The sequence below is a fragment of the Haliaeetus albicilla genome, chromosome 9 (genome assembly GCF_947461875.1).
Source record: "Haliaeetus albicilla chromosome 9, bHalAlb1.1, whole genome shotgun sequence".
Taxonomy (NCBI): Eukaryota; Metazoa; Chordata; class Aves; order Accipitriformes; family Accipitridae; genus Haliaeetus; species Haliaeetus albicilla.
The window spans coordinates 26162748-26178612 of record NC_091491.1 but is presented as its reverse complement, the minus strand read 5'-3'; the positions used below and the strand labels follow the sequence as shown (position 1 = coordinate 26178612).

At 37.9% G+C, this 15865-nt stretch overlaps 1 protein-coding gene across 6 annotated transcripts in view; it reads left to right on the top strand.

Annotated features, from left to right (window-relative positions):
• TRIP12 (thyroid hormone receptor interactor 12) overlaps positions 1-15865 on the top strand; it is an 81017-nt gene that overhangs the window by 24583 nt on the left and 40569 nt on the right. For 3 of the 6 annotated variants that reach the window (XM_069792185.1, XM_069792183.1, XM_069792182.1), the window contains exons 2-4: positions 2703-2849; positions 11431-11556; positions 12548-13347. In XM_069792185.1, coding sequence (XP_069648286.1) covers positions 2752-2849; positions 11431-11556; positions 12548-13347 — 1024 coding nt within the window. In that variant the 5' untranslated portion in view covers positions 2703-2751. The remainder of the gene's footprint in view (positions 1-2702; positions 2850-11430; positions 11557-12547; positions 13348-15865) is intronic. The other 3 variants (XM_069792188.1, XM_069792186.1, XM_069792187.1) reach the window with 1 other exon arrangement.

Here is a 15865-nt window from a genome sequence, read left to right as displayed (position 1 = left end):
AGACACAGTTGTGACCCACTGAAAAGATGTCTTCCCTACTGGACTAACTGGGCACGTGGTATTGTGTGGCTTCAGATGCTTGCAGTGAGATTTAACATCAAAACATTAACTTAGAGATCATAGCTGAATCTTGAAGCAGCATTGTATTCAAAGGCAAACTGGGAGTCATAGTAACACACTACACAATAAGAAATGCAGTTGAGTTGAGAGGTTTCAATATAGAAGGTAACTCTGGACATCATCTTGACTTGACAGATGCCTTGCAGGATAAAACAGCTGCCATTTCATTCTTCTACACAGCTGAAATTATCATGTGTGTGACAGCACACTGCTGTATAATTTCTAAGCACAGACTACTTAAAGTGGCTGGCTGACCCAGACAGATCAATGTTGAACTAAAGTTTCCCTAGACAGCACCAGGGTTGCCTGTGTGATGGTGTCTTCTTCAGCTAACTCTTCTGGTGTTTTGTGGAGGAGCCCATGTACTGGCCTTAAGTGGGAAAGCATGTGGCTGACCTAGCAGAGCTCTAGAGTGAGCACTGCTCTTTGCAGAGTGAAACCTGCTGGAATGCATGTTCTTATAGTCCATACGAGGTAGTACAATAGATCTATGGCAACCATTTCATAGTATGACTCATAGTTTGACATTAGTACCCCATTTCAACATCAGTTGACCTTTGTACGGGAGGGCACACTACTCCCCCTTTTCAGAAAATGCACAAAATGTGTCTCTGCCGATGTTTATGAAGAGATGTTTTTTTTCATTTGGTGTTTGAATACAAAGAAATAAGAGAGAATGCACAACAGCATTTGACAGTGCCTGTGATCAACTTCAGCTAGACCCCCCCCAGGCAGTGCTGGAACCTTCGTCAACTTTCAGCCTGGTTAATGCTAGGCTCCTTGTCTTCCATCTATGGTGTGCTCTGAAGAGAATGCTACCACTTACGCTCTCCTCAACCTGACTAATCTGGCTGTACCAGCAAGCTGGCATAATTTCCAGCTATAGCAGGCTCTTTCTGTTCTACGGTATATCCTTTTGTGCTCTAAAGTATAAGAAGTTGTAGACTAAAGGTATCATATATTACTTAAAAGCTTTAAACCTTTTTGTTAGTGGGAATATTTGCTATGATTAAGGAGTTAGGATAAGAGAAATAATTATGAAGAGGGAAAGCTCAGCTTCTGAGGAGTAGGGTTTACAGCTTTCTCAACTTACCAGTCATCGAGACTTTTAGCTATGAGGTTCATTGAACAGCTGTATTTTGTGGGATTGTGTATTTTATGCTCTATTTATATTCTTTCAAATTCCTAAGCATAAGGTAAAAAAACCAGGTGAAGACAATGATTTGCTAATTAATCCTACTTTTTGTTTTTGCTGTCTGCCGTTCTGTTGGACCCCTTAGTGGAAAGAACATGAACTTTCAAAAGATGCTTTTGACTTCTGTGGTGTGGGGATTAGGATGGATAGCAATACTTCTGCCTAACTTGTATTCTTATTTGATTCCCAGAGCTTATTTAAAATATTTCTGGCAAGCTAACTGGGATCCTGAGAGTTATTTTACTGCAGGCATTCAGATTTGAACTGAGCCTTAGTTATATGCAGCTGAAACGTTTTAAACTTTTTCATGGCAGACTTCTTGCTTACTGTGCTATAGATATAATAGATACTGGATCAGAATATAGAATGTTGTGTTCTTAAACTTGGGTTCTTTTCCTTCTTGTGGCTCTTTTCACCTGCAAATAATTTTTTTTTCACCAGGTTCCACACAATTAGGAATAGTAAAACTGGATTTGCTGGTTGTGGTTCTGTTCCTATGCTCTCTGCATAGAAATACTAATTTAGCACAGGATACAAAAGTTACGTCTCTTCACCGAGGAGCTAAGTGAGGCTTGATCTTGAAATACCTCTGTTTGAGGACAGCAGCTGGGTGTTACGGTAGTCTTCCATAAATAACTACCAAAATAATATCTGTGGACCTCTAGCAGTCACAAAGCAGTTCCAAAAGTAGTAATACAAAGCCATCGTATTGATTTTTTTTTTCCAATAATTGTGTACAGTCATTAATTCTTCAGTCTCAAATACCTTTTGCACTAATTAAGCTCTCATGAGCAAGAACTTCTTGCTTATATAGCTGGGTCTCTTCTCCTGAGTTACTGTGTATCTTTCTTTATGTAAATGAAAGTTGCTTAAATCTGACTAAAGAAAGAAGCTGTTTTAAAAGCACAGTAGTTACTTCTGTAATCTTGTTGGATACTGCTGCTTATTCCTGAATCTGGCATTGTCATCTCCCACAATTAGAGTTAAAATACTTAAATACTATTGCTCTCTATCAGGCATTGAGTTTTACTAGTTAGCGTGTTTTTCCTTAATATTGACAAATACAGGTTCTTCTGAATCGCAGTTGTCTTGCCTCCTTAAAATAATTAGAGAAGCCTGCCAGAAAGGAAGCGTGTCATTATAGAATCATAGACTAGTTTGGGTTGGAAGGGACCTAATCCAATATACTGAATACTGGTTGCTCTGTATTAAGGATCCAGATGCTCTTGAGAAGAATCTTGGTCCATGTGTCTTAACTAAAAATTGTTTAAAGGTTTTTTTGTCTTAATTTTTTGCTTAAACAATAGCATTTTATATTTGCCTCTTGAGGCATGGCTGTGAGTCTTCATGCCGCATGTCTTACGACTGTATCTCTCTTGTCTTTCAGTGAATGATAGTGTCTAGAAAGGGTATGTCCCTTCAGGAGAGAGGTGCCAATGTCCAACCGGCCTAATAACAATCCAGGGGGGTCACTGCGACGTTCACAGAGGAACACTGCTGGGGCCCAGCCACAAGACGACGCAGTAGGAGGAAGGTATGACTGTTATCTATGAGTGTGTTAATGTATAAAAGCAAAATTGATGTGATTTAATTAGAGAATGAAGTTTTCCACCCTGCAATCCAAGCACTGAAACTTGCGTAAAACCTTTTTGCCCCTGAAATGCTACCCATACTGTTATTGCATGGGATGAAAACATGGATAAAAGTTGCTATTGTGCATGTTCAGCTAGAATAGCAATAGTAGATATATGAGGGGAAAAGTTTAACTGACCTATAGTCCACAAATCACAGGTAGTAACAAATTACTTCCCCCTCTTTCTTCCCTGATAATAAAAACTTGTGAGGGGGGCAAGGAGACTATGGTACGTGAAGTCTGGGAAAATTTGTGTCCCTGTTAGAGAAGACTGAATAACTGGCACCTCTCTGTTCCTTTGCACTGCGTATTAATCCTGTACAGCTTTTGAATTATTCAAAACCAAAATGTTTGTCATCCTTTAATATACTTATACCAGTGAGCAAGTGGACCAGGTTGTGTTTGTTCTGTAAGTGGTTGCCCCTACAATGCAGAACAAAGAAGATTCTTGAACCTTTCCTATGGATGCTGACTGTGTAATTATTGCCATGTCCTTTGAGGAATTAAGAGTCTTCATCTGAGTGAAGCCTGTATGATAAGTTTTCCTTTAATTTTGTTAAAATAGTAGTCTAATGAAGAAAGGTTATAGTGTCATGGTAGGCAGCATCTGTCTGTATTCTACTTCCTCAGAGGTGTTACTGGTGCAGTTGTTTGAATATGTGTATCTTGGGCTTGGGTTTTTGGTATAAGAGTATTAAAATATTGCAGGTCAGTGGCACAAAATGAAGTTTTTTACTACGAAGGAATCAGGCTATAACGTATAATGAATATGAGGTGTATTTCTTACTAGTATAACATCTGAGAACAAGGTCACTGTTGAATAGATGAAGGAGGCTAGATGTTCTTCTAAGGAATGTTGAGGGGAATAATTCTAACTGTGAAATGCAGCACTTTTTCTAAACTAGTCTCTACTGTACAAATGGAAAAGCACATGATAAACACAAGGCTTCTGTCCTGGGCTTCTGTAGCATAAGGAGAAGGAAGTTGCTACCTTATGTAGCTGATTATTTTGCAAGCTAGAATTGTTTTTGGAGAATACTCCTCTTTTAACTGAGGCATGGTGAACTGTTCATTCCATTCTGTCTATTCTGTGTTATCTCTACATCTGAATGGGTGTTTAAGTTAGATATTGCCCAACCATCTCTTTCATTTTACACTGAACTTGACCTGGGGTAGATAACCCTCTCCCTAGAATAAAGAATTAGAGGTGATTTATTTGGGTGTGGAGTGGGGGATTCTTCTTTGGATATCTACTGTTTATTCAGATTTTATAGCAGAATGCCAGGGAGAAGCTCTACAGCGAGTCAGACAAATTGAAGAATTTTACGGGTAGCACTATTGTCTTATAAGAAAGTTACTCATCCAGTGTTTTGGTGTATTGTGATCTGTTACTTATGCTATCACACAATGATGCAAGATGCAGCTTGTCTTAAATGACTGTACTTCTTCCACCTCTCACCAAATCTGTATTGGTCAGAGTTCTATGAGCAAGAGTGTATTGCACTCCTGAACTATGTTAGACCTTTATCAGAACCAAAGCTCTTTGCTTAAGTAAAGTGGATGGAAGCTTACACTCCTCTGAAAATGCAGGCTCTTTAGAACGGGACCTCCCCTGCCTTTCCATCTCTGAACAAGCACTTTTGGCTGGCAAAGCATATGAAAGGCCTGGATAAAGCATGCTGGTTAATAGAAACTTTATAATGAATTAAGTTTCTTTTACTGTCTTCTGTATCTCCTCTTCAGTAAGCTGCTGGGCAGAAATAGCTACTGTACAAGGAGCAATCTAAGACAGATCTATCAGGTCCTTGAAAAATTTGTAGATGAAATGGAAAAAGACAGGCTCTCAGATAACAGTCACTTATTCTGGTTGCCTGTCTTTAAACACAAACTTCAGGATTCATCCTTCCACACATCTAGCATGCAGTGCTATTGTTCTAGTTCTGCTGCTGAACAGTACATAGGAGGGTCAAGAGTTCACGGCTTGATGCACCTTCTTCATTATGCCTTGCTCTACTCTGGTGATATATGCTGCTTTGGCTGCTATATTTGAAAAACAAAACCCCAAAACAACGCAAAAGCAAACCACCCCCCTCCCACCCCCCCCCCCCAGCAAACACACCTTTTCTTACATTAGTTTTTTGGAGACACTTTAGACACTAACTTACTTCCAGTCTCTTTCTTGTGTTTGTCATCTGTGAAGTGAAACTCTTCATTGTCAGCTGTAAAATCATTTAAATAGAATGGACGAACTGTGGGAAGAGTGGTTTCAGTAATATGCTTGTATTGTGCAAATAACTATGAAGTTAGGATGCATCTATGTTAATGTTTTAGTTGGGAATGTTCTCCTGAAGCAAAACTGCCATCCTCACCTGCTGTGCTTTGGCTAACATCATGGAATGGTCTTGGAGCACTTGAATTGTAATCTTCTTGGATGAAACTAAACCCGAAGTTGTGCTCTAGGAGAGCAGTTCATGCATCCTGCTTGCTTGTGGTTGTAATTTGGTCTGCTTTGAAGTAGAAATCACTGAAATGCATAGATGGTGGACGTTGGTCCTTAATGGCAACTATCGTGCTTCACAAATTTTCTTCTATTGATCTACTCGATGTAGTTGTACAGATAGTATGAGATTTTATTCAGGCACTTTTAGATACATGTGTTTCTTAAAACCAAACCAATACACAAATACACACACCACACACCCCCAACCCCACACAAAACAAAAAACCCTGTGTTGTAGAGGGAATTAAACAGTAATGTGAATCTGTAGGAGGTTGTTGCTTCATGCCTAAAATTAGCCACAAAGTTTATAAGCAAACTTAAGGGCCACACCTTATAAAGTGTTGGAGAAGGTTACTTCACTTTGGTCATAGATATGCAATCATAACCCTTCAAGCAAGGACAAGTTTCGATACTGTCTGAACTTGTGTACTTGATTACATTTCTGCTTTGTATAAATAGCTTTCTAAATGTTGGAAATGCAACAGCTTTTTTTCTTAAAGCTTTCTTGTTGCTAAGGTGCACACATTTTCAAAATACAGATTAAGTGACAAAAACTTGGAGAGTTTCTGCAGTTTGTCACTCATACTGTAATTTCAGACTTGGATGTGAAGTCCACTAATCTAATGTAAGCAAGTGGTCGTATAGCCATTGGTAGTATAGGCAAATGGCTTTGTAATAGCATTAATTTTGCCTCTGTGTCTTACGTTCTGACTGGAGTAAACACTATGATAAACCTCAGTTGAGGAAGGTGTTAAAAAGGAGAGAGGTTGGAGAATTATATCACTTCCAAGCTGAAATGCTAATGCCAGTCCTTCTATAGTCTTTGACCCTTTTGCAGCTTAAAGGTCTTTTGTTAAAAGTTTATCGATTTAACTTGCTGAGCAGCCACTGTTCACTGGCATGAAGACTGGAAATTCCAAACTCCTCTCTGGTCTAGTATGTAAAACCTAAGTGCAGAATCTTCCTCCTGTGACATCTAATACTGGCAGATTTGGCTTAAACTAGAAGCAAGAATACAAACCCATTTTCCTCTAGACTGGGCTTATTTGATGTCACCCTAATAACATCAATACTTTCAGTCAAAATGAGTGGGGGAAGTGTGTGATGTTTTTTTCTGCTGGAGTTTGCTAGCTATTTCGCACTCAACATAGTAACTTGGTATGAGCTTTGAGTGTTTGATTTTTACAGTTGCATTTGTTTAAAAACAAACAATGTTACTAGGTTCACAGACAGTGTAGAAAGATTGTTGCAGCACAAATTGGAAGTAAACTAATTGTCTATGATGTATGCTTTTCTCTAAAGGATGCAAGGGATGTGTGTTTGAAAGCAGGTGTATAAACTGGTGAACTGTTTGTTTTCCCCTCTGTGTATGCACATAACCAAACTGGCCTTGGTGAAGTTGGACTAATGCGATTCTTCACTTTTTGTGAAGTGAAGTAACTTTGTGCTTTGGATGACTTTTTGCTCTTGTGGATATTACAGTTCTTACTGGCTTTACTACCAGATTGAAAAGTATTCAGTGTTATCCTCCTAATTTAGAATTACAGTTGCGATGGCACCTTCCTATTTGTACAGCGTGAACTCTTGTCTGAACTACGTCTTCCAGCTCTTTCCACTGAAAGATGACTCTTTGCAGGTTTGTAAGGAAGCAATAATGATACTAAAGCTTCCTTTTGCAGCAGTGAACCAAAGAAGAGTGGGAAGCAGATGCATTAATGAGAGCACTGTTTTCATGGGGGCAGGAGAAGGGGGTGGAAGGTACTTACTGTCACTTTCTTAACTCTATCCACATTGTCACCATGTGTGTTGAAGAATTGTGCCCTTGTGGCTTAAGTTCCCAGTGATGCCATAGTATTTACTTTGAATGGGAGCAATTTGGAAGCGATATTGTGAGGCACACAATAAGATCTTTTCTGAAAGTGGTGCAGTTGACTGTTCCTTTCAGTTATGAGCAATGTTTCAGTGTATTGGTATGGAGTAATGGAAGTGGTCCTCTGTACTAAGAACTATTTACTAGTGCTGCAAAAATGTTTTAATTTTTTTTTAGTGGCATGAAATGACAGTGGCGCTTTTTTTTTAATCTGCATATTGGCACTTCTGAAATCTTTAGGAATAGCAGTATTTAAGTAGGATATAAATTTGACATAAATGACTGCTATGCTCTTGCAGTTGTGTATGAAAGTATGATATTTTATAGAAATTATAAGATTTTGGATTATAATATATATATGTTCTTGTGCATTTGGGATTGAAGGCTAAATGAGAAATGAGAGATCCTTGTTAGCTGCATAGAGGGCATTGGTATAGGCAGGATCTGGAAGACACTTTGGACTGACCTTTTTCAAATACTAAAGCAAGAAGAATGCTTTTGTTAGTTATACTACTTTTGTTCTGAACAGGATTTATAATACATTAACTGTTAACATCTTACCTGAGATTTGGTGTAAAACCTAAATTTGTTTGAATTGGTGGGGAAGATGGTAGAGTATTTCTAGGGAGAGAAAGTAAGGTTTTTTTACACAGGTTATTTCATCTGTGCTATTGCTTTTTTTTAATCTCACTTTTGACAGAAGTAAAAGCATGTTTAGTTTTGTAGACTTTGTGTTTGGAAGCATTTAATACCTCACGCTCAGCTGCTGAGGAACATGACTTGGATGAAACACTTTGTTTATGAACTAACTTCAAAAGTCATGGTTTTTTTTTTAATATGCACAGAGTAACTCTTTGAGGACAGGTTCTAGTTGGTTCTTTATTATGATTTTGCTAGGGAAGGCTAAGGGCTGGCAGTTTCCATGAGATTTGTTTACATAAACACTGCAAACTAAACGGTGGGTCACTTATCAATTTCTGTATGTGTGTTACTCTAAACTGAGTCTCATCCTGTGAATTAAAATGTGTATCAGCAGACAGCTTTGTCCAGTTGAGTGAAGCCTTGGAGTCGATTATGAAACTGTCTTTAAGTTGTGGGGAAAAAAAAAACACAAGGAAAAAACAAAAAACAAACCCCAAGAAAAAAAAACCAAACCAAAGCCACTTAAAGGTGCAGCAAGTGCTCAGTCTTCCTGGACCTGCCCCTGTGAATGGAAGTGGACAAACACAAGCTCATAAATACTTAGCTTATCATTTTTCATCATTAATGAGGGACTTAGCATCTCAAAATACTTGTTGCTAGAATATTTGTTTAAATGACGCTTCTGAGTGAACAATACATTAATGGAAAAGAATCAAGAGCTTGTAACTGGCTAAGTTGCAAGTTAAAAGCCTTAAATCATGGGCGAAAGTATGGGTAGCTTACAACCTTTAACAAGAATCAATCTTCTAGCTGCCCACGTACCTTTCATAGCACTTAGTTCTCCAAGCGTTACTCTTTCTGTTTCTAGCTCATCAGACTATTCTAACTACCTTTGTATGTAAGTTAACTTTTAACAAGACCTTAAGCAAGCTATTACATCCTTAATGTAAATTGGGACAATGATATTTGTTAGTTGGTGCATAGTTAAAGTTGTTTTAACTTAATCCTGCAGTCTCTCCAAATTGTCAGTCTGCTTGCCATCATATAAATCTTAGAGAAGGGGAGTTAATGTCATGCTCCTTTTAACTGATATGCTACTGCCTGTACAGTTGCTATTGTCTTGTGTACCTTCTCTTTGCAACATGTAAGGTGAATGATTAGACTCAAAGAATGAGAAGTTGAGAGCACATTAGGGTTTTAAAAATAAAATTTAAAAATATTCTCATCAGTTTTGATTCCCTATTTGTTATGCTTCTAGTGTAACCTTTCTGCTCTGGCTATGTGTGTTATTTCTACTGGTAGTTTGATGGATAAAGAAAATAAAGCAAATGCAAATAGTCTGCATGATACAGTATTCACAGTCCCCAGGATATGGTTGTAGCTTTATTGGTCCACATAAATTGGACATTGTTATGAAATTGTATTTGTAAAACTTGTAAGAACCTGAAGGGTTTAAAGGTGAAAGGGGGGAAGCCTGGAACAAGTGGAAACTCTTCAGTGCATGATTTAAGTACTTGATGTTTTGCTTTAGCCATATTTTCGTTGAAAAGATCTTCAATTATTTGTTCTGTGAATACTTAAAACACTAAGTTGAATCTAGTTCTAATTAAAGCAAAACAAAAATCTTTAAAGGAAAATAACCTTTAAAATATACTTCAGAATAAATGAACCCTGATCAGTTAGCTTACATAAAAAAATTAGATTCCTGCCAAGTGTAAATTATGTAATAACGTCTGTTACTCCCATAATAAAAACATTTCAGGGGGAAAATTATATTTTACGCCTTAATCTTTTGTTGGGAAAAGGAAAATCCAAATACTTAGGATTAGGTGAAACATTGCCAAGTTTACCTTGATGGAGTTTGCTATTGTGCACTGAAGATCTAACTTCTATTTTGCTTGCTTTTGATAGTAAAAGTGATTTCTTTTAGTATGAGAAATAAAAACAAATTACTGGAGTATGGAGAAGATGCTGTTAATTTAATCTTTTAAGACTGTTATGCTCTTAGAAAGATGAGCCACAGGAAATGTTTTGAATATGTGCTGTGTAGGTGCATTCATCTGAGTAACTGACTAAATGAGAATACTTAGGAAGAAAACAGAGGAAGGAAAGTTATCAAGAAAAACAGTCATATTACTGAAGTTTTACCATTTCGACTCTGTAAGCAAATTATCATGTGGTTATCACTTAGGTCATTATGCTTGGTACTTTTTTCCTTATAAGGTTTATGTTTAAGTTTGTGTTGAAATCCTTAAGAGGGTGGTGAAACTTTCTGGTCAATAGCAGGCTTTAGCTCTGCCTTTGCTACTAGATTTCTGGCATTTGGTTGGAAGAAGCTATATGAAAGCTTGTGGAACTCTTCTACCTCTTCTTCCACCTCTTCTTCCACTTACTCTTTTGGCCTAAACTTTTTAATGTTTGGGGTCATGGATTGGGTTTGGGGTCATGGGTTGGAGCAGGACACTTAAATCCAAAGTCTATAGTTCTCCCCTTTTCCCCCATATGATTCAAAGATATTTGCATAGCTCAACTCAAAGGACTAGATAGCATAGGTTAATAGCATATAAACATATAATCAGCAGTTCTTTAACCTTGAAATGTTGGTTCTTCCATCATTAATACTAGGCTAGTATGAGATTTCACTAGAAGTTAGCAGTGCTTGGAGTTTCTGCATAGGTAGGATATGAGCAGTAGAGTTTTCCTGGTGAGTCAGGAAACGTACAATAAACCATTTTTTTGCATGCAGCTGAAAGCTACTAGGAAGACCTCTTGTATCTTATCTATGTGAAACTCATTACTTTCTCTAACATCACAGGTTTCCCGTCTCATCCAACTGCCTTCATTGGTAGCATGCATTTCTTCGTTCCTGTTCAGCTGTTACCAAACAGCTCTCAAACCTTTGAATTGGTGGATCTGCAGCCAGAAAATAACCGGCAGGGTTGAGCTTTCCTATCAAGTGGAACTGCTTGCATTCCCTTTCAGAGCATTTGATTTTCTTAAACTGAAGAGCAGAGACAAACTTGTAAACACTCATAACTGGATAAAGTCTTAATGCGTAGAATCTTGAAGTTGATGAGTATATATCCATTTCTGAGAAGAGGTCTTTGACAGGTGTTCTAGTCTTGTGCCTTACTGTGCTAGCTTAGTGCTTAAGTAAATTATTCAGTACTCTTACACACCAGAAAAATTTGAATTTATCTGCACAGCTCAGGTGTGAGAAGATGTTTTATTCATTTAAAATGACTAAATAATTGTGTGCTTTACAGAACAGTTACACTGGTAGTGATTTGTGACTGCACCAGGTGATTGTTTTGAAATATTGCTTTAATGCTAGGGGTTGATATGGAAAGGTTTGAAGCTGTAAACTAATATTTGTAAATGGTCCAAAAAATAAATGATAATTCCACCTACAGGTTTGTATCTGTATCTTGGAATCCTGATAGCTTTCTGTTTTGACTTTCTGCTGACAGGTCACATTTAGGGCAGGCAAAACATAAGGCACATAGCCCTCCTGAGAGTAGAAAATCTATTTCAAAGACACCCAAAGTGCAGTCTAATACTACTTCTGAGCAGTCCAAGGGACACTTTTCTAAAAGGTAATTGCACTTCATATTCATATGTTAACTAGTGTTATCTGCACTTCACAAATGTGTATAATATATCCAGTTATACAGAGTTCTTATAATATGTATGACTACTACATTTTAACTAATCTAGGTATTGCATTCAGTGGATATATTTCAGTGTTTCACATTCTGTTTATGTTTTGTTTTTCTAACTCACCAACTAAGAGCATTCCATCAGTGCTGGGGAGGAAATTATTTCTGCATAACTAGTCCTGGAATACTTGCAAGATCTTTCTCCCCTTTTCCTGCTTCATGTTGGGGGAAGATTGCCCAAGGAGTTCTGAGCAATGTTCAATATTAATTGAAACATGTAATAATCTAAAGTATGCGTGTGTTCAAGGGTAATAATCTTGGCCATGCTTTGTCTGCTTTTTATACACTTATGCTATATTCACACTGGAACAGTTTTCTATCATGTTGAAAATTTTGCCATTTTTGTGTGTGATTCATTACCTCAATTTCAAGATTGATGAGGAACTATCCTTTCATTAAGAGCCTACCTTGAACTAGAATCCAGTTATGACTAGTTATGCATTACTGAACACTCCTTATTCTCTTGTGGAACTTATGTTCTCAAACATTTGGATAATAGCTTCATGGCTTGTTTTTTTTTTTTTCTTTTTAATCAGTTTGATTAATCAGTTTGATGCATCTATAAAAAAAAACCAGATAGGAGGTAACTTGGATAAATTTTACTATCTTCCTCTTTAAAAAAAGCAGTGTACTGTGCTTTTATTTTGGAATTTATTTTAGTTTTCATGCTAGCAAAGATTCACAGTATGACTTTCTCATACAAGCATGGGGTTTTTTTTCCTTGTTTCAATGTAAACTTGGTAATCAAGTGTTCCTTACCTATGGTTTTATTTATTATTAGAGAATGCTGACATTTTTCTTGCAAAACTGTTGCAACTGTGAGGTTTCTTGAGTTCAACACTAATGCTGTTCCTGCTTGCTTCTACAGAGGCTGTAGTTCATCTGCCATTTTAATACCACAACAAGAAGATCCAGAGAGAGTCAATACTTCAGAAAAGCAAAAAACGGGGCAAGTGCCTAAGAAAGACAATTCTCGAGGAGTTAAACGCAGTGCTAGTCCAGATTACAGGAGGACCAATTCTCCTAGCTCTGCTAAAAAACCCAAAGCACTTCAACACACTGAAACTTCCTTGGAAACTAACAAGCCACATACTAAATCTAAGAGAAGACACTTAGACCAAGAACAGCCCAAGTCTACACAATTGCCATCAACAAGTAAGGCTCACACCAGAAAGGGTGGAGCTGCTGGTAGCTCCCGAAGTCAGAAAAGGAAAAGGACAGAGAATCTGTCTTGTATAAAGAGTGGTTCAGCAGTTGAATCAACTGGCGCTGAAGAGAAGTCAGCAAAACTCTCCAAGCTGGCTTCAAAATCGGTGACCTCAGCCAAAGCTGGGTGTAGCACCATCACTGATTCTTCTTCTTCAGCTTCCACATCCTCCTCCTCTTCTGCTGTTGCCTCTGCTTCTTCTGCTGTTCCTCAGGGTGCCAGAGTGAAACAGGGAAAGGACCAGAATAAGGCTAGACGTTCCCGTTCTGCATCCAGCCCCAGTCCAAGAAGGAGTAGCAGGGACAAAGAACCGAGTAAAACAGGTGGCTCTTCAAAGTTCGACTGGGCTGCTCGATTCAGCCCAAAAGTCAGTCTCCCTAAAACAAAACTGTCTCTACCAGGCTCTTCAAAGTCAGAGACATCAAAACCTGGACCTTCAGGACTACAGGCTAAGCTAGCAAGTAAGTTGTTCTTTCGTGAAAGAATAAGCATGTATGTTTTAAAATCAAGTCCTCTAAACAAATAGTTCTGTTGTTTTCAGGCTTCTTGGGACCTTTTTAGAGAAATTAACTTTTAGTGTGTTCTGCTGAGCTTTTAAGTAAAGCTGTGACTGGAACTCTTTACAGCTAAAGCAAGTGATTTAGTACAGTCAGTGTTCTATAAGTTTAAACTGCGGATCTGTCTTGCAAATCAATTTTTAAAATAAAATATATGCAAAATAGTTGGATGTTTTGATGGGGACATACATGTTATAAAACTCTCTTGATTATATTCCTCCTGTCAGATTTTTTTTTCCTCATTTTCTTAAGCTTTCTGTCCCAAAGTGGGGATGATAAATGCTAGAAAACAAGTAGATAGTATGTGGTTTCTTGTTTCAAGCCCACTTTCCTAATTTTTCCTTGTTGTGAGAATCTCTGATGTTACTTTAAGAACAGTAATCTTTTAAACCTAGTGTACCTAGTGCCTGTTAGTCACTTTATCTTTTAAATTGTTCTTAAAAGTATGTCCTCTCTCTGGTGCTGAACTTGAATAGCAGGTACTGTTCTTGGACATTGTCACAAAGAAATATAGGCTGACTCCAAGCAGAGCACCTGCTTGCTATTGCGCAGATATGCTTGTAGCTCTGTTGCCTTGGACAAAATTTTTTTTTAAATGCATTATGTTGCCTTTGTGTACTGTATGATTTACTTATAGCATGTATTGTCTAAAACTTGATTTAAGAAGTTGGATTCCTAAGCTTGTTTGCTGTTGTCCTTTACCTAGGCATGATCATAAGTAGCCTGTCCCAACTGGGCTATGTCCATAGCTAATACTAATGCAGGAAATACGTGAAATAAACAAGAGCAACTGGATGTCTTCCTGTATAATCAGAATAGATTTGATTGACCTAACAGGCTTGTTTTGGATAACTTGCATGACTGGAGTATTGATTCTGGAATGACCTAACCTAATTGACGAAGAATGGCACTGAGGTAGGGGGAGACCTCTTTAGCAAGGCTTTATCTACTTACTCCATGGTTCAAGACTTAGTGGGTGATGAATTCCAGAGTAAAAACTCTGAATTTGCATAGGGTGGAGTGAGGCGGAAGTGGGTAGGAATCGGGCAAGAATGGGACTGACCAACAAGTTCTTAGCTAAAACAAGTTCTTAGCTAAGTCTGTCCTTGTTACAGGCAACTTTTTTTAATGAAGAAAAGCAACAGGGAGGAGAAAGAATTTACCTCCAACAAGTGAACAACGAGAAGGTGAAGGCAGAGAGTAATTTATGTGACAAGTTACAAAACTTCAGCAAGGAGTGAGAAGGGGAAGGGTGGGATAGCACAATGTGAGGGGAGGTGTGTTGAGTAGCTTGAAAAACAGCATTGAGAAGATGAGCCTAGACTGTCTCCACAAAGAATGTACTGAGAAAGCCAGCTCGACTAGCTTTAGCTCTTCTGTGACCTGAAAGTCATCTTTTGCAAAAAGATAAACTTAAGTTGAACTAAGACGTTTAGGTATGTCACAAAACCAAGTTGGTATGGACTTGTATGTATAAAAAAGTCACAGGTAAGGGGTATAAAGCATGGTGAGAGACATTTCTAGACACCAGTAGAGGTTAAAGTTACTTTCTCTAGATGGTATCCCAATTGGGGGGGGAGGGGGGGGAGGCACTAACAGGTGAGACTAGGAAGTCTAAAGTGTCTAATGCCTCTATTTTACTGTAGATTACACCAAAACTTATTCCAGTGGTGGTTATATTGAATACCATTGATCAGAGTAAGTGATTATACTGAATATCACTAAGTAAGAACTCGACCTAGAATAGGAGAAAAGTGTTAAACTATGATATTTTCAAATAGTCTCAACCTTTCAAATAGTGCATTAGAGTTCTTTGACAACAGATTGAAGTGATCTTGGAATCAATAGTAACTATTGTTAGCTTAGCCTTTTTAAAAAAAGAGAAGACTTGTCTGTCATACAGCTTTGCTAACTTGAAAATATTGGTGCAAATTTGAAATGTTTTAACAAAATAGGCATTTTGGATAATGCTGCGAAGAGTCAAGAAAATATTAAGAAAATAAACCTCCAGGGTAGGTTTCTTTAAGGAAGAATGGGTAAGTTCAAATTTATTTTCTGTAGCAAGCTAGTACCCTTGGAGGATAAGTGAGCAGAAGTGATTTGTCACACAAATAGTGACACCCCTAAAGCTTTCTAAAGCTGTAGGTCCAACAGTGATCTAGAATAAATTATTGAGGTGTACACCCCTCTGGCTGGAGACATGTCCTTAGAAGTCATAGTAATCCTGTGTAGAAAGTGAAAGCTAAAACTCAGTAGGCTTATATAGGGGTATAATATGAAACAGATGCTTGAAGAAATTTGCAATAGGGCTTATAGAACTAGTGGGAGATAAATAAAAAACAACTGTAAGGAGCTGCAAAAACTTTAGGAAAAATGATGGGGGGGAGTGGCTCTAGGAAGAGAAGTGGGAGGAGAGGGGAGA